Here is an 18510-nt window from a genome sequence, read left to right on the forward strand (position 1 = left end):
GATTTCTTGCATAATCTTAGGTAGATTTCTGAATTATTTTAATTGTCACCCCCGTTTCCATGTGCTTATCAGTGCAATTACGATCCTGAAGCCGGCTAGGGACAGTGCCGCTCTAGCACCACCCCACTACCCCCAGAGGGCTTTCAGGTGGTGCGGGGAGGCAGAAGAACAAAAGGTGTGGGGTGGCTCCGCCTCAGGAAATGGCTCCAGGAAAAATTAGGCTGACGCAACTCTGGAAGTGTTGGTTGGAGATGAGTTGGGTGCCACAAAATGCTGCAGAACTCAACAGCACCTGCCAGCCTTCCCATTTGCCCTCGCAGCCAGCATAAGTGCCACTTATGCCAGCCAGGAGGACAAACACATCAATGTGAGCCTGTGCCACCTCCTATGGCCATTCTACCACCACCACCACCACCCCTGGAATGGGTTATTTACTTTTTCTTATGAATTTCTTGTCATTTAATAGCAGGCTGAGACAGGCAATTAGGGAACTACTATCTTGGCATGCTGCCTCATAATGCAGTAATACATTGATGACAGTACATGCCTAGTATAATCACCATACAAAACTGGCAGTACATGAAGATTAGATTATTGTGAAAATGTACACTGAAAAGGGAAGTAGTTGAGCTCAGAGGAGCAAATGCCCCACATTTTTTCCTTTTTGAAATGATCCTTCTTAGCACAAGGTCAAGTTACACTGTTTGCATATTTGCAAGAGATAATACAAGCATATGCTACTTGCAGTCCTCAGACTGCATTTTGTAATTAATAAATCTTTCCCATGTGAATCTAAATTAGCTAAAAATAGAAACAACTGATACAAAGGTAATTGTCTTGGGATTGCTCTCAAATGGCTTTGTGGGCATAAAGCCAAGTTATTTCATCATTGCAGAAACCAACAGTTCTTCCTTTGTTGGTTGACAGTTCCAGCTAAGAGATTATATACTAAGTGTTTCTGTTCTGCTCAGTTTAAAATTATATAGTGGTCATTAGTTTTAACAATGGAAATGATTACTTCCTCCATTGATTTGCTTCTGCCTCATGTTAATGGGAATTCTGTCTCTAGTCACATGCTTATCTACAGGGTATGGGGATTTTCTTTACTTTTTGAGAAAGTAAGTTTACATAGGAGTTTTCATTCACCATCCTATATGTGAGGTGTACTCATGAGATGGTTTAACTGAGGTGTCATGTGACTGGTGATCTCAACTTTTTGCAAGAACTGATGTATAAAAATGGATTGATAGTTACTCAATGGCATAAAATATTCATAATCAAATTGAATAGTAAATTTTATTAACTTAATAATAACCAGTTCATCCACATGAAATATATTTGGTTTTGGATGTTTAGATTCAGGTGAAAATAAATTTGATCTAAGTAAGATCTTTCAGTGTTTGGCAATGGTGTTGAAGCCTTTTAAAAAACCTTTAAAACACAAAAACATATTTAGTAAATTTCATTCAAGTTTATGCCCCAGCTTCAGATGCTGATGGGGACGAATTTGATAGCTTTTATGCAAGTTTCCGGGAAGAAATTGAGCATGTACCTAAACAAGACATGAAAAATTAGAAAACAAAGCAGAATCAAATATAGTTGTCAGATTTGGGGTAGGAGCAGGAAATGAAGCAGGAGAGAAACTCACAGAACAAGACCAGGAGCCAGCTGTGGCCCAGATCATTGTTAATGTCAAAAATTAGACGAAAGCTGAAGAAAAACACTGCAACATTCAGTACTTCACACAAACACACACACACACACACACACGAACAGCTGTTCATTAGCAGGTAACATTTCAATGATTTTTCCAAGAAGGGATACATTCCAAAAGCTGGTACTACTACACTGTAATAAATACAAATTAATCTTCTTTAAACGTATGATCTTATTGGTATTCCATTAGGTCATAGAGGAAATGAGGCTTCCGTTTTGCTTAGTACTGGTCAGGCGTACAAATTTACCCAGAACAACCTTCAATTCTAAGGATAGGATTTCAAAAGTTATATGTACGTTGTGGGAGACTTGTGTGCACAGCCAGGTTTAGTGAATGTGATTCCATAGCTGAAGAGACAAGCCATTTCTTCAGTGTTCCAGTAGTTTGCCTGTTCAGTGATGGGAATTGTTCTGCAGAAAACAATGAACTACATTCCCAGTAGAAGCACCAGTCTTCATGTGTGTATGTTTATATATCATCAATAACCTTTATTAGGCATATAAGTGTGCTTATGTACTTGGAACTTCACTCCAACCTTTCATTGGAACCCTGAAAGCTTCTTATGATCCTAAAAAGATTGGCCTTTAACAGCAAAGAGTTTTAGCACACTTTGAAATGTATCCTTCACCTTCAAACTGCCAATTTATTTTTTAACTTACTGCATACTTTCTACTTCCATTTTTTTTAAAGTTGGAAAGTAATGTCCTGATCCAGTACCATGCCATGTCAATGTGAAATGCTATCATTTGGGAAATCTCTGTCCATAATTCAAGACATTACAATGTTAACACACTATACTAGGTGATAAATCTGGAAATTCATAAATTGCATCAAAAATGATCAAAAATTTAAATTACAGTTAGCAAGCATTTAACAATTGTAAGACAATAATTATTTGTTAAACTTCATAGGACTGAATTGTGAAATTCACTGAAAGCCTTATACTTAGTTTAAAAACTTTGGATCAGGCATTAAGACCATCTCTTTCTTGGAAAATGTTAATTTCATATGTTTTCATGTCCAAGACTTGCACAACTTCAATCTTAAAATGAGGTTCTGAATCTTTCACCTTCGTTACAAGTTCATGTACAGATAATGTCCCACCCAATATTACGTTGTCCTCATCTAGAGGTACAATCAATCACATCTTTCCCCAAAAGGAAGCAGGGCTCCTGCAAGTGACCTAATAGATTAGATGCTCTCTATTTACATTCAATTTTCAGCTCCTCGCTATCTGTAGAGAATGATTATCAAGGCATGAAATTAGAAGTTTCACCCAGTGGGAAACAATTGGATATTTTGTCATTTCTTTTACAGCTTCTTCTCTCTTGTTAGTGGGAGTAGGGAAGCAATCATCAGAAAGGTCAGAAATATTTACTTACCAATATTGAAACATCGCCTGGGCATATTCCTTCGCTATGAAATAATTGCTGCTTGGGATAGCAGTAATCGGGGGATGGGTGAGAGAAATCTGACTCTGTAAGAGCAGTCAGGCCTGAAATGAGGATTTCTGTCCAGAGGTGAAAACTCATGAGCTATAGACACACACACACACACACACACACACACACACACACACACACACACACACACACACACAACACCCATACTCTCTCTAGATTCACTACCCTTACGCTGTGAAGAGTAATATTAATCTATATATATAAAAAGCTAACAGTGACTTTGTTAGTCATGCCCTAATGCCGAAACGGCTGGACGGATCGCTCCCCAATTTTCATATGACGTTCCTCCCTATTGCGGGCAGGTAATCGAACCTTCAAATCACTGGAAATCCATACCTGAGCCAGGTAAAACGTCTTTTTCCTGGCGCACCAGGCCATGAAGCTGGCTGTGTTTAACTGTCACCCTTAGAATGTCCGTGCAGCATGTCTGTGGCCTGAGGGGTTGGTATGCCCTTAGAATGTTCGCGCAGATGAGCAGAGATGAGCAGTGAAAACAGTAAATAGGTAATACTGTTAGGTAATATGAGTGGAAGTGAAACACATACACACTTTGCCGTGTGAGACGTCAGGTGGGGTTCCCCCCCTCACATGCAGGTAACTTTCACTCTCTGTGCCTCACCCACTGCTACCACACAACACACATACTGTCATACACATCCAGCTCATCCTCACACACCTCACTCTGCCCTCCCTCACATCCAACCACCACTTACCCACTTCCTCACCCATATTCACCACAGCTCTCTTTTACTAAAAGCGAGCTGGAGTTTGCCTTTTTCTTCTAAGAAAATTCATGGGGTGGGGGAACCAACACTACTGGCTCCGCATCTTTTGCACATGGCCCTTTAAAAACCCAGGGAGCTGGCCTTAATCTGAGTGCATCACCACCCTTCCTCTGCTGCCTGGCTGGGATAGCCTCTTTGCCCCAGTTCTGCCTTACCCAAGCCAGGACTGTGCGTGTCAACCAGCCTCATGGACAGCGGGATTCGCACTCTGGACAGTTCCATTGTGGAATGGAAAGGGTTACCTTATACTAAAAAAACAAGACACCACCATATAACAATGTGAATTGAAAAGGGAAAGAGGGATTCCATTTGACCACCCCAAAAGGCTATGCTGCGGATCATTGGACCTGCATGGACATCTGTGTGGGTTGCGGACTGTGATGAGAAGGACAATTGCCACAGCAATGCGTGGCCGGGCCCCGCTAGTTTAGTATAAGAAAATACTAACATTTTATTTCAATAATGCGGGGGGGGGGGGGGTTTACTTGGGTCCCGATCCACAGGTTGAGAACCACTGGTTTAGGTAGTTGGTAGTGGGATCTAAGGAGATCTAGTGTACATGTGGCACCTTGTTTTAAAGTTTCTACTGCCATGCCAATTGTGACAGCCATGTTTCCCCATGTTTCCCATGCCAATTGTGACAGCCATGTGGTAAAACAGGGCTCACAGCCCCTGTTAAATCATTGGGGTATGTGTGGACATTATAATCAGCTGATCCACATCCCTAGAATTGACAGAGGAAACAGTTCAGCTGTCCAGCACTTTTACTTGCCCTTCCCTCATCCTCATAATGTTTCACTGCTTCCATCACCAACAGGAACAGACAGAGATCTGCAGTTTCTTAGTCTTTCTGCTAACCAAAAATCCTCTCTTCAATTTATTTCTCTGATTCAATAATCCCAGACTTTTTCCTGAGAACCTACTGCAGTTCACCCTGAACATTAAGGCAGACCTGATATGGTGGTTCAGATTTAGATAAGAGTTTTCTCTTCTTCTCTGTGTGCTTTGGTAAGGACACACTTTCTAAGCTTTGACTTTTATATGAGGCAGCATGACCTCGGGAAGACATCCGTTTTATTATCTTCAAAGTAAAAGCAATCTTCTTCCACCCAGAGTATTTTGTTCACTCATGCTTCTTAATTGTGGGGGGGGGGGGGGGGGCATCCACGTGCCTTTTTCAGGTTTTCGTGCCCTTAGTATGCTCTTGCTCAAATCTGCTTTGCTCAAATCTGTTTGGAAATAATGTCCAGGTATGTTATCCCATTGTTTGAACAGGAAGATGCACATTTTAGAGGTCCCATTGGTTTATTGATCCTACCCACATGTGCACAATTTCCCTATTGTGAGCTCTTCACAGACACCATTTCTCCTACTGTACTACCAGAGGCTTTCTTGAGCTCTTTCTTTTTTAAAATGGTAATTGTCACAGGGGTTACCAATTTGACAGGTTGACAGGTTGATGAGGGGCTGGCAGAAAACTCCCACCTGGAAGCTCTGTTGCCTCTGCATTTGCACTGGTGAGGAGAGCAGCGTGGAGAATCCTTGCTGTGTGGAAGCAGCCAAGGATGTGACTTTGCTTGTAATTAAAACTAATTTGCTAGTAATTAAAACTGATTACAGAAGGGAAAAAGATATAATGAGCAAGTAGATGTCTAAGTACACAGCACAAGATGAAGAGAAAGAGCAATAAATACAACTCTCTTTCCATAGGTTTAAAACATCTCCCTATGATAGTTAATGAAGACAGAGAGATGAAATAGTCTTCAAGATTATCAAATTTGTTCCTAAATTTGTTCCTAACTTTGCATGTGCTCTGTCCAGGTCATCACCTGAAGCCATGTTTTGTTTTTGTTTGTTTTTAATTTAGCCAGCCTGACCCCACATGGTTTCCATCTCCCATCCCATCCCCTCAAACTCTCTTTGAATGTACTCCTGGAATCCCCTCACAAAAGGAAGGGTTTTTAAAATGTGCCTCTTCAGGCACATTCTGCTTGATGGAAAATTCTAAGGCAGAGGTAGCAATTTCAGGTGTCATCTAATTTTTTTTCTGTAGTTTCTCAAATATCAGTTCCTAGCACTGTGAATATCTTCCACCTGAATAATTCAGTCCATATAGTTTCTCCTTTTAAAGCTTCTTCGTTTATGATGCTTGGAATTTGTTTTGTTTCAGAGCCAGCAAGGTGTAGTGGTTAAAAGCAGCTGGACTCTAATCTGAAAAACCGGGTTTGATTCCTTACTCCTCCACATGAGTGGCGGATTCTTATCTGGTGGGTCAGGTTTTTTCCACACTCCTACACATGGGTGACCTTCAGCTAGTCACAGTACTCATGGGGTTCTCTCAGCCCCACCTATTTCACAAGGTGTATGTTGTGGGGAGAGGATGGGAAGGAATTTGTAAGCTGCTTTGAAACTCCTTATAGGAGAGAAAAGTGGGGGTATAAATCCAAACTCTTCTTCTACCCCTCCTTTCTTTCCTGTCCCTACTAGGCCTGCCATAGTAGCAGCTTCTCCACTGTCAGTGTCCTTCAACCACCAGTGTGACATTCCCAGTCTAGGATCTGGACTTAAGAAATACAAGTTTATCTTTACTAGCCCATAATATATCTGGGTTTATACATGTAAACCTGTAACTATAGTTCTTCATCTTGCAAATTTTTGTTCATCACCGATAAAACACATCGGAAGCATGCTGGCAGGCAGCACTGGTTAATTTCCTCTTGTTGGGACTAAATTATCAACTGACCTTTAGGATTTCTATAAAATGTGTCTTGACTGAGAGAAGTGGTATCTTCAGCATCTGAAAGGATGCTGGAAGAACTGTGGGAAATATTCAAAGATAAGATAGGTGTGATGGACTGCAGCAAAGTCTGTTTTAACAAGTGCAGGTCTTTCAGGAACCATTATTGTTTACATTCAGAGTGAGGCATAGAAGGAACAGGGAGGCCATCTGAATGGCTGAGGCAATGCTGCACTGTGATTGGGTGAAGTGTATTGATGTCACCAGGAGGGAGGAGGATATCTCCCTGTGTAAAACTTTCTGACAGGCTTTTGGTCTTTAGTGTTCTTGCTTTAAGTGTGCTCTCCCTTAACTGTGTTTAAAAGCTCTGAGAGTAGTAACTGAGTAACAGTGTGTAACTTCTGCTGATACCAGCCTGCAAGCTGAGGTGGAAGCAAATGTATACTGACTGGAAGGACTGAAGAGGTTTATTAAGGGGCCAAGCTGAAGGGCCATATAAACCAGTGAGAAATATTCCAGAGAGGGAAGGATTCCCGTGTATCAGTTGGTCTGATTTTGCTTTGTTTTACCTCAATAGTTTGTTTTATGTTTATGTTAAAAGTTTTCTAACTATGAGGGCTGAGTGAAGGTACTGGAAATATGTACCAAGCCTTTTGGGACCCTGTATGTGAACAAGCCAGTAGTCTGAACATCTGAGTTTAAGAAACTGTACAATTTGTGAAACATCTAAGAAACTGAGGAACATCTAAGCTGAACTGTAATTGAGAACTGAAACTGAAAAAGTATTCTAAAGTCTGTGTTGAGCCAACAGCCATATACTGATAATCTGCCAAGCTCTTTTGTGTTGATATATTTATCTTGCCTCCTGCTTTATTTGCATCACCAAAATTCATCTCCAAGTTATTATTCCTCCCTTTACCGAATCCTCTGTTAATAATTCTTTAATCTGTTCAAGTTTAAATCTGCCTCAGTATTATTATTTTAGAGTGTCTTTTTGAGGGGTGTGCCTGGAATGGAATACAGTCAACAAGCATCCTTCACCTTCTTGTGTGTGACAAAGATGAGGGGAACTTCTTTCCACCTTATACTACTATTCCTGAAGCATCTCAGTCCCTGAAGGGGAAAAGGCAGGAAAAAATCTGGCAAGCCTGGTCAGTGAGTGGTTTTCCTGCCTTGGTGATATTGGAAGGTGTGGGGGTCCATCTCAATAGGGATCACCAACAGGTAGCTCATGAGCTACCACTGCTTCAGTGAATGCCTACAGTAGCTAGTGTGTCCCTAGAAGAGGGAAAGATTGCAAGGAGATATTTTCTAGGCTTGACTGATAGCTTCATTTCTGCTGCTCTCTAGTATGTGTTTTGTTTCTGGGACATAAGAAAATTTGGTAACATGACTGGTGATGGGGGCGTAGATTGAACTTTGCTTCTGGGGGTACAATTTTGTCGGGCCCCCAAAGGCTTATTTTGTTTCCCTGCTCCTACACATGAATCCTACTGACTGAGTTCTCTCAGAACTTTCAAAAAAAAACCACTGCTCCCAGAAGCAAAGTTCACCATGTCTGGATGCTATTACCAGGAGGGCTTCCTGGAGCCACCTTGAAAGACTGGTGCCTCTATCTGGAAAATATGCAGCCTGCTTACACACTCAGAAATTCCCCAATGGCTACAATTGAGCCAAGGCACTGCAGAGCAGAGAATCTGGGCAAATGTCTTGGCACTTTTAAAGCTACTGACACCAAACTTTCAGGGGATCATCTGCAGACTGTCCTAATGATACCACCCAAGTTTGGTGAAGTTTGGTTGGGGGGGGGCAAAGTTATGGACCTTCAAAGGGATAGCGCCCATCTCCTGTTAGCTCCCATTGGGAACAATGGGGGAAGGGGGCACCCACTTTGGAGGTCCATAGCATTGGACCTGAATCAAACATCACCAAACTCAGGTGACATCATCAGGACAGTCTCTGGATGAGATCCTGACATTTTGGTGCTGCTAGCTTTACAAATATGCCCCCTGCAGTCTTAAAAACAAAAACATCAAAAATACCAAAAAAATCAGACGGACCTGAATATATTTGGATATCTGAATATATTCGGGCATACTGAATCTGGTATTCATGCTTATTTGGGCATACAAATACTTTTATGCCCAAATAAGCCTGAATCCAAATTTTACCAAATTTTAAGATATTGACCAAGCCTAGTGCTGGCTGGTATCTACAACTGATCTGTAGAGAGCAGTTGTATTTCCAAGAGAATGCTAGCCCCCAACCTGGAGATTGGCAACCATAGCTCCAGTTGCACCATAACATTGTGCAGCTGCATATTGTTGTAATTGTGTGCACATATACACCTTGAGGTGGGGGAAATGTACATCAGAAGCCATTTAGCCCTATGATATCAGACATCGGCTGAGTAACTGGTATAGTTACTGTTCCTTACACAGAAAGGAAATAATCCTTTTAACACCCAGAAATCCTACTGCCTGGCAAGGATGTAGGTAAGGGGGGGTTCTGGGGTTCAACCCCCCCCCCCATTGCATGTCCAAAGTTCCGCCCACTATTTGTGGGGGTTTTGGTATTTTAAAGTGTTTTTTCGGTTTTTGGTCTGCAGGGGGTGCATTTTTAGGCTAGCGGCACCAAAATTTCAGGCTATCGTCAGGTGACACTCCTGATGATACCAGCCAAGTTTGGTGAGGTTTGGTTTAGGGGGTCCAAAGTTATGGACCTCCAAAGGGGGTGCTCCCATCCCCCATTGTTTCCAATGGGAGCTAATAGTAGATGGAGCTACCCTTTTGAGGGTCCATATCTTTGAACCCCCTGAACCAAACTTCACTAAACCTAGGTGGTATCATCAGGAGCGTCTCCTGCTGACACCAGCCAGGTTTGGAGACGGTTGGCTCAGGGGGTCCAAAGTTATGGACTCCCAAAAGGGATGCCCCATCCCCCATTGTTTCCAATAGGAGCTCATAGAAGATGGGGGCTACACATTTGAAGGTCCATAACTTTGGACCCCTTGAACCAAACTTCACCAAACCTGGGTGGTATCATCAGGAGAGTTTCCTAAAGATACCCTGAAAGTTTGGTGCTGCTAGCTTAACAATTGCACCCCTGACAGCAGCAGGCAAATTGACCCCCCCAGATCTCCCCAGATTCTCCTTTTGAATCCAACCCCTTCAGCATGGATTTAAAGGGAGAATCTGAGGTCCCCAGATTAAACCTTGAAAGTGATGCTGTTTCAGAGTGAGGGATAATCCACCCCAAAACTGCATCACTTTCAATGTTGTTTTAATTGGGGACCCCAGATTCTCCCTTTAAGTTGGATTTAAAAGGAGAATCTGGGCTCCCTAATTTAAACACCATTGAAAGTGATGCTGTTTGAGGGTGGATTTCAGCATCACAGCAGCCACCCATGCCCCCCCCCCCCCCGCAAATCTCAGGTTTTGCACCAGGCTCCATTTTCCCTAGCTACCCCTCTACCTGGAGGGGAGGGAGAAGGGACTGCCGCTACCAGCTGGGAGCCCAGCTGGTGGGGGGGCGGGGCAGGTAGGGTAGGGGAGTCTGCCATCTCTGGTCTCGGAGAGCTGCTTTTATAAGCACTGAGGCCAGGGGCAGGGCTTGGGGAGGTGTGGCCACGCCCCCAAGGGTGGGTGGGGGCGTGGCCTTGCCCCCAACCCCCCCTAAAAAATCTATACCTACGTCACTGCTGCCTGGACTAAATTTCCAGCATTGCTGGAAGGACCACCTTGCAATACCACAATAGACATTATGTGCACCCATAAAATATCTGTTGTTCATCAGGTTAGCTGTTTATGGCTCTTAGGGCTGGTATCCTAGGAAAAAGTAAAGAGTGCCCAGATTCTCACCTGCTAATGTAAAGAAGTTACATATGGGTTATTCTCTAGCACAGTACAATGTTGAGCAGAAATGCCTGGTTAAACGATCTGTTACGGTCAAATGAGAAAATGTGTTAAGGCACACCTGTTGCTTTGGATCCCTCAGGCATTTTATACATGTTGATTTTGGGTTATTAAAAATATTGATTGGAAGCAGGGCATGAAGATTACTTTAAGTAGGCCAACATCTGAAGCCTAGTCAGAGGGATTATCATGCTGTGTGGCTGTGGCCAATGACTTGCAGAACTGACTGAAGAAAAACCACCTTGCCTCTCCTTGAAGGTGCTTCTTAATCTTCTTTTTCAACCTGGACTCTTCTGGTACACAGTAATCTGCAGATAAAATTTAGACTTATATAAAGGCCTCCTAGTGCTAAGAACCATTTCCAAGCTACTCTTATTTTCAGGCTGACACACCTGGCTTATCTGTCAGCACTCTTCAGTTTCTAAGATGCCTTTTTTGTTTTGTCTTTCTTTTCTCCTTTCATTTCATCCTCTGCAGTTTTATTTTCCAACTGCACTATAGCACACTACCAGTTAATTAGCTCAGCTCCTAAAAGACACCAATATCTGTCCACCTGCACCACTCAGGGGGGTGGGTCTCATTTTTTCCTATATAGCAGAAACTCCAGTTAAATAAGAAAAAAATGTAAGCTATAATCTGAGAATGCAAAAACCTAGTTTCTGTGTTTAATTCAGAATGTGAGCCAGACAAACTTTTTATCTTAGTAAATGAATGTTTTAATTTAAAGTTCTGCAGCTGCAATATTCTCTTGGCCTGCTACCAGCTGCATTGCACTCTTTAAGTAAAACGACCTGCTGCTTCCTAAATCAAGGTTACAGCACCTTGTAATTGTTAATGGTACCATTATGGAGCTGGAAACACCCTGTGAGCCATTTCTTCATGCCTGTCTTGTTACCGTTGGCTCTGGAGAATATAACTTTGCCGGGTGGAATATATTTTCTTTCTCAGTACCATCTCTCTATGCAGATGCTCTGAGATTTGTAACTTTCATCCTTACCCCATGTTGCTGTGCATGTCATGTACTGTGTAAAACAAGTGTATTTTGAAGCTATATCTCCCTTTGACACCAGGATGAACTGTCAGTGTGTATCCAAGTAATAACATAATTGTGTAACTTGGAGAAAAGAAGAAGCTCAGGCTTTTGAGCAGAACAGTGGAAAGGTAGATTCTGCTCTTGGCTGACTTCTGTCTGTCCCGTGTCCCACGGCTGAATCCTGACTCGGTCCCAAGGAGGAATGTGAAGTCTGCTCTACTCCACTTGTGGCTGTGAGCACTTCCCCACATGAGGTGTTTACTGTCATTTTCATTCATGAGACTTAAAGCGGCTGCTGCTTCCACTGTCATTTGAGTGTCAAACCTATTGGTCAAAGATGGTCCTCTGCACGACGAGTACCTTTCCTTTGTAATATCTCCTAATTATTGCTTATACTGGAGAAAAAAGTTTTATGATATGAATGAGCATTTAGTTCTGCACACCCAGTTGAAAAGAGCTGCAGACCAACTCATGTATGAAAACATTCTATGACATTGTATAATTTAATGACAACCTCAGCAAGAAAGTAATAACATAAAATACAGCAGTCCAAACATAATCATGTTAATCCATCAGTACATCCCCTTGATATCAAAGGACTGTGAAAGCGGCCTTTTCATATCTCTTTGAAGGTTATAATAGTCCAGTGGTAGGGTGCAGATGCTATATTGTTTATTTTTTTATCTATTCCAGCAATAAAATAAAATAAAAATTCCTGAGAATGCCCCCAAGGTATAATTTTAATTCTGTGTATGACTATTCACTGCCAGTATGGAGTGAATGTACTGATATGAGATTGCTACTTAGCCAATCAGGCTGTCTGACTGTTTGATAAGACTTGTAAAGCCAATTCAGAGTGAAGCAGGAAATATTTACCACATTCTGAATGGTTGCTGTGGAGCTTTACAGCAAACATTTTGCTACATCTCCACACCAATAGCACTACCACCAAGAGTACTTTTTTGTAACGGGCAACAATTCATGTGAAAAGCCTTCTACCTACTCTGTATCCAATTTTGGTTCAACCATAAATTAAATTTCAAGTGGAAATAACTATAAATCAGAAGCTGTTTACTTCTATTGAGACTTGTGTTTTTGTTAAGTGGAACTATTCTTGAAAGCTGACAGCAAAAATGCAGTTCTTCCCATCTGCAGCACTGACAATTCTTCCAGAACACACAGGGGTATTTTCTGTTTATGCCATATGGAGTTTAGTGAACATAGAAAAGAAGGAGGCAGCCCACACAACAGCAAAATACTGTTCAATTGATTTCTATAACAAACAATTCTTTAGCCAAAGAGACTTCTAAATGTGGGAAAGCTGGGTAATGTTCTTCCAAAAGATCATTAAAGAAGCCAGATGCAAAATGCTCCAATCTCTACTTTGGAATCAGGATATGATTATAATGAGTGTGCTTGGGGCAGAAGAATCAGTTATCAGTTAGTATTACTTTCATATCAGAATTCAGCCACAATATTTACTCAATTATTTGGTTTTTAAAATGCCCCAATGAACTGGGTCAATTCTTTTAAAGTTATTTTCAGTGTACATACTGACAAATCTATGGTTGTTGAATTTCAAAATGCAGCATTCAGACCAGCATTAAGGAACACGAAAGATACTGTTTGCTTAACCATCCTGAAAAATCTGCAGTTGCAGAACATGTGTTAAAGAAAACTGGACATAATATTTTATTTGAGAACACTGACATTCTGGACAATTCAGAAGCTTACTATGTCAGACTGCACAGGGAGGCCATTGAAATTCACAAACACCAGAACAACTTCAATAAGAAAGAAGAGATGTTAAAAATTAGCAAAGCGTGTCTCCCAGTACTTAAAAAATGGACTGATAACCCCACCCGCAATACAATTCACTCAACCACACCTTTGCATAACAAGTTCCACCCAAACACTTAATGATTGGTTCCCCACCCTGGGACATGGACAATATACCCCACTAAACTTTCTCTTCTCACTTAGACACAGCGTGAAGCAGTCTTTTCTCTGTGATACACCTCTGACGATGCCAGCCACAGATGCAGACAAAATGTTAGGAACAAAATCCACCAGACCATGACCACACAGCCCGGAAAACCCACCAGAACCAAATCTATGGTTGCTAGGTGACTTTTGACCACAAAGATATACCTCTTGAGATAATGCACTCATGTGTCACAGTAGGCATAATCAAGCAAGGAATATTATTTTCAGTACAATTATTTTATTTGTATGCAGATTTAATGTGAAAAGCCATGCAATTAAGAGTCTGTGCTTTTTTTAAAAAAAATGCAGAAATGGTCTTACATCCAATATAGATTTTTAAACTGGTGAATAGTTTGAGGAGATCAGAATGTCACCCAGTTGCTTGTTACAATTTACACACAAGCCGTACTTTCAGCGCTATCTTTGCCATGGTTTCCCAGGGGAATGTTAGCTGTAAAGTGTCATTCTGGTGATACTTATCCAGCACACTTATATACAACTGTATGTGTTTTGTTTCCAGATTGATAAGTACGCTCAGCGGGACCTGAAGAAAGGGCTTCATTTGTATGGAACTGATGGAAATATTGGCTTAACTAATGCATGGAGCATCATACAAACAGATGTAAGGCTACATTTTTTGTTGTTCTTTTCATCTTTTTTTCCATACATCTTTGATACATGCATCTGGGGCTGACTTGCCAGTATAATGGGAGGATTTCATTTTGTTTTCTGTCCTGGTGCTATTAAAATGTGTCACTTGAACAATAAAGAGGAGTCTTATAGCATCTTCAAGACTGAAAAAAGGTATTTTTCAGCATAAGCAATTGTTGACTAGAACACAGTTCAATAAATGTACTGAAGTGGGCCTGCTAGTCTTTCAGTCTTTAAAATGCCACTAGACTCCTGTTTGTTTTTGTTGCAACAAATTTGACTATCCTTCTAGGATTATTACTGCCTACAGGAGATGTGTTTGCAGCTTTGGGCTTAGCTACATCTACAAGATGCTCTCGCTCATGCAGATAGGCATACTTCCAAACAGATGCATTAAATTTATTTTTACTAGCACGGCAGTGAAATTGGTTAATGAGAACAGAGCCAAGCCTTTTCTTTGGCCACACAACTATCTTGACAATGCTCTAGCCGGTGGGCGGAGAAGGAGAGAATGGAAGGCCGAGGCCATCTGTGCCATCACCTCCACTTCCCCCCCCCCCCAACCCCTGTTTTGGCCCAAATGCTTTGGATAGGTAGGAGTACAATTTTTTGCAGGGTGGAGGGTGCAATTCTGGGAGGTCAGGGAATGCAATTTTCAGTATTTGCCCCCAGGCACCATTTTCTTCAGCTTTGCAACTGCTCTTCAGCATTTCTTCTCTTACCACTCCTCCTCTTTTGCAAAGTATGGCAACCATTTTGGGTTTGGCTCTACCTCCTGTGACAGCCATTTTGGGGTGTTACTCCTCATTCCCTCTGAAAATTACAAAGGTCCCCACAGGTTCGAGAAGCTTGGGGACCTCTCTGCTAGCAGAAATGAGGACCAAGTTAGCCAAACAAATGGAGGGACTTTTGAAAGTTAGATGAAAACTATTTTAGATTTGCAGTTGGGTTGTCTGAAAGGGATAAATATTCCATGGCTCAAGCAGCGCTGTGCTGCATTAGCTACAAAGAATGCAGAGAGCTGCATTTTAACACTTTGCAGATCAAAGTGTATAAGAAGTTTGCACTCTTCCAGAAAACATTCTGCCTTTTCAACCAGAGTGATAAATTTCTCACCTTCCTGGAGCACTAAAATTCTCATCTACATTCTGGGTAGGTCTGATGGAAGAGATACATATCAAAGTTTAGTACTCTGCTACTTGGAAAACCTTTGCTGCTTGCAATCTCAGCTCCCTGATCATGAATATCTATATTACTAAATGTCAAAGACAATTTCAAAGTAGAGCATGTGAGGCTCTGAAGCTACTCATCTTTACAAAAATATAATAAAACATGTTTCATTGCTGTAACCATTTCATTTGCTGTTCATTTTTCCTGGTGGTAATAGCATACTTGAAAAATAATATCATTGCACTCGGTAGTGCTGACAATCCAAAGTTTGACTACAAACAGTTTGCTGAGTCACACACTTTTTAAACACAAGCATAAGAAATGGTGGCATAAGAAATTGATTTTCATGCCTGGATTTTTGTCATTGATGGAACATCAGTTCTCTCTTACTTTTGTTAACTATTACAAGGTTCTAAAATAATAAGTTCTCAAGTTTTATTTTCTGCCTACCTGATGGGTAGTCTGTCAGTGCTTGGGTCATCCATTGGGTCACACCCTCTGGTCAAACTGGCTCCTCAACAGAACAGCCAAAACTCAGTGGGAGCCATTCTGTCACCAGAGTTTCTAGGATTCTAGTGGGCATTGCTTCCATGCGACGCCTTCTTCTTTCACCTTTTTTACAGCACCTGAAGATGGAGAGAATTTATGGAAATCCAGTACCACTGTCACCTATCCTCAAGTACCATCAGTCAGCAGGTGCTCTGCACTAATGTTACTTTGGATCTGAAGAGGGTTCACAGGCCTTCTGGCTACCACTGGCTTAGCTGCTTCAGTAGCACAAGGGGGCCAGCCAATCTTAGCCTAAAAGGCTGAATGCCACATAGGTCTGTGACAACTCAGAAGTTGAATTTGAAGTTGAAGAATTTGAAGAATTCAGTGACAAATCCCAGAGCTGTAGCAAGAAGGAACTGCGCCTGTGGCACATGTGCGCCCTAACTCGCCACGTCCGTGCTCCGGTGCGTGCCCGGTGCATCGTGCCAGGTCCGTGCCCCCTGCCCCCTTGGCGATATGCCACTGACAAATCCCATAAACTTAAGCCATGCAAGTATTTCAAGTATAAATGCCTGAATTCACCCAAAAGATTTCCACCAAGTAATCCTACCAGAATAATTTACCCTTCCAGATCCTGAGGTAGTATTTTGTAAAATGTGAAGGACACCCACTGGCTCCATCCCATGTGCCAAACCTACTATGCTTTGTTTGTAAAAAAATGTTATTGTCAAATTGATTTTTTCCCCTCCAGTTCAGATGCTGCGGAGTGTCAAACTACACTGATTGGTTTGAAGTGTACAATGCAACACAGGTGCCAGATTCATGCTGCCTGGAATTCAGTGAGAATTGTGGGCTTCACTCCCCAGGGACCTGGTGGAAAGCAGTAAGTAGCTGTCAAAATTAATGCTTATGCTAACCAAGCCTCAGTTAGGATCGTACTGATTCTACTGAAGAAAGGGCACAGTTCTAATGTTTCAGAGGTGCCAGATGAAGCTATTTCATCCCAACACATGACCAAGCTCTATCAACAGATTGCGATGAGTCACAGTGATCTCTCAAATGACTGAGTGACATACAGGGAAGATAAAATGCCTTTGCTTCCCCTCCGTTCTTTGAACGTGAACTATTTTGTTTCCTAAGGAATGGAAAGAACAGAAGGGCATGGCTGGCTCAGCCCTTGTCCCCAGTCCCCAAAATGGCAAACGCTAAGACCTGAGCTTAATGCAGGATTTGTGTTTCTGTCCATCATGATTTGTTCATCACTTCTTTGATCTCAGCTTTTGTAATAATGGCTTCTTTGGAGGGCTAAAGTGTTTTGTAATTAAAAAATGGTTATTTGAACCAAAAAAGTACAACCCACTATTTATCCCCTAATTTTTGAAAATCATGCCCCCCCCCCCAAAGGGGGCTTTTTCTAAGCTGAAAACCTCCAAATGGTTCCGTTTCTCTTCGTAGGAAAGGTGTCCTATGCCTCTAAACGTCTTGGTTGCCCACTTCTGTACTTTTTCCAGCTTTGCAATACCTTTTTGGAGATATGACAAGCAGACCTGCGCACAGTATTCCAAATGAGGCCACACCGCAGTTATATTCAGAGCATTACAGTATCTGTTTTCCATATCTTTTCAAATAATCCCCAATATGGAGTTTGACTTTTTTCTCTGATGCTACACACTGAGTTGACATGTTCACTGAAATATCTGCTATAACCTCAAGATTTCTTCCCCTTCTCAATCTCTTCCAGTTCAGACCCTGTCAACATATATTTAAAGTTAGGATTTTTTCTTCCAGTTTGCATTGTCTTTTAGTTATCCACTGTGAACATCATTTGCCATGCTCACTCACCCTAATAAGGCGACTCACCCTAATCTTAATAATAATAAAATGCAAACATTTTACACCACATCTTCCTATGTTCCAGGGTGCAACTCAAAGCAGAAAGAAGACCAACACCAACCAGTGATCCAGCAGTTGTGATAAAATGTGTTTGTTGTTTTTGTCAATAACAACAACAACAAATATATTTTGAACTCTTCTGGTTTGGATATTAACTTGCTTATAACACATTCCTTCCTGCCCTAATTGAAAAGTAAGATCTACTACTGAATTTATTGGTATTTAAGATATGCTGGGGATGGGGGAACCAGACCAAATTTTTCATTTTTTTGTATTATTTTTTTTTTCATTTTTTTGTATTATTATTATTATCACATCTTTCCCACAGCATCCATCCATTCTATCTTCAGATACAATCTTTCTGAGCCTGCAACAAACTATATTTTGTTGCAAGCCAAACTCTACGGTGATCTTGCATATTTAACAGAATGCTGAACCAAAACCTCCCATTACCTGGTTTGATGTGATTCCTCCATTTCTACTTGTGTCTTTTGATTTCAAACACAACAAACACTGATGTTCTTGTGTAAATAAGTATTCTGTCCTCTGTTTTCACTCTTTCTCTTTTAGCCTTGCTATGAAACAGTGAAAATATGGCTTCACGAAAACCTGCTAGCAGTGGGGATTTTTGGATTGTGTACAGCTTTGGTTCAGGTACAGTATTGTCCT

The 18510-nt window shown here is 41.5% G+C and overlaps 1 protein-coding gene across 13 annotated transcripts in view; it reads left to right on the forward strand.

The window, feature by feature from the left end:
* The window catches only part of TSPAN4 (tetraspanin 4), a 672180-nt gene that overhangs the window by 644514 nt on the left and 9156 nt on the right, over positions 1-18510 (forward strand). For all 13 annotated transcript variants that reach the window (XR_007243687.1, XM_048486901.1, XM_048486903.1 and 10 more), the window contains 3 exons: positions 14156-14257; positions 16700-16831; positions 18412-18495. Coding sequence is in view for 12 of the 13 variants with exons in the window: in XM_048486901.1 (XP_048342858.1) it covers positions 14156-14257; positions 16700-16831; positions 18412-18495 (318 nt within the window). In the remaining variant the exon portion in view is untranslated. The remainder of the gene's footprint in view (positions 1-14155; positions 14258-16699; positions 16832-18411; positions 18496-18510) is intronic.

Source organism: Sphaerodactylus townsendi, linkage group LG02, assembly GCF_021028975.2.
Source record: "Sphaerodactylus townsendi isolate TG3544 linkage group LG02, MPM_Stown_v2.3, whole genome shotgun sequence".
NCBI lineage: Eukaryota > Metazoa > Chordata > Lepidosauria > Squamata > Sphaerodactylidae > Sphaerodactylus > Sphaerodactylus townsendi.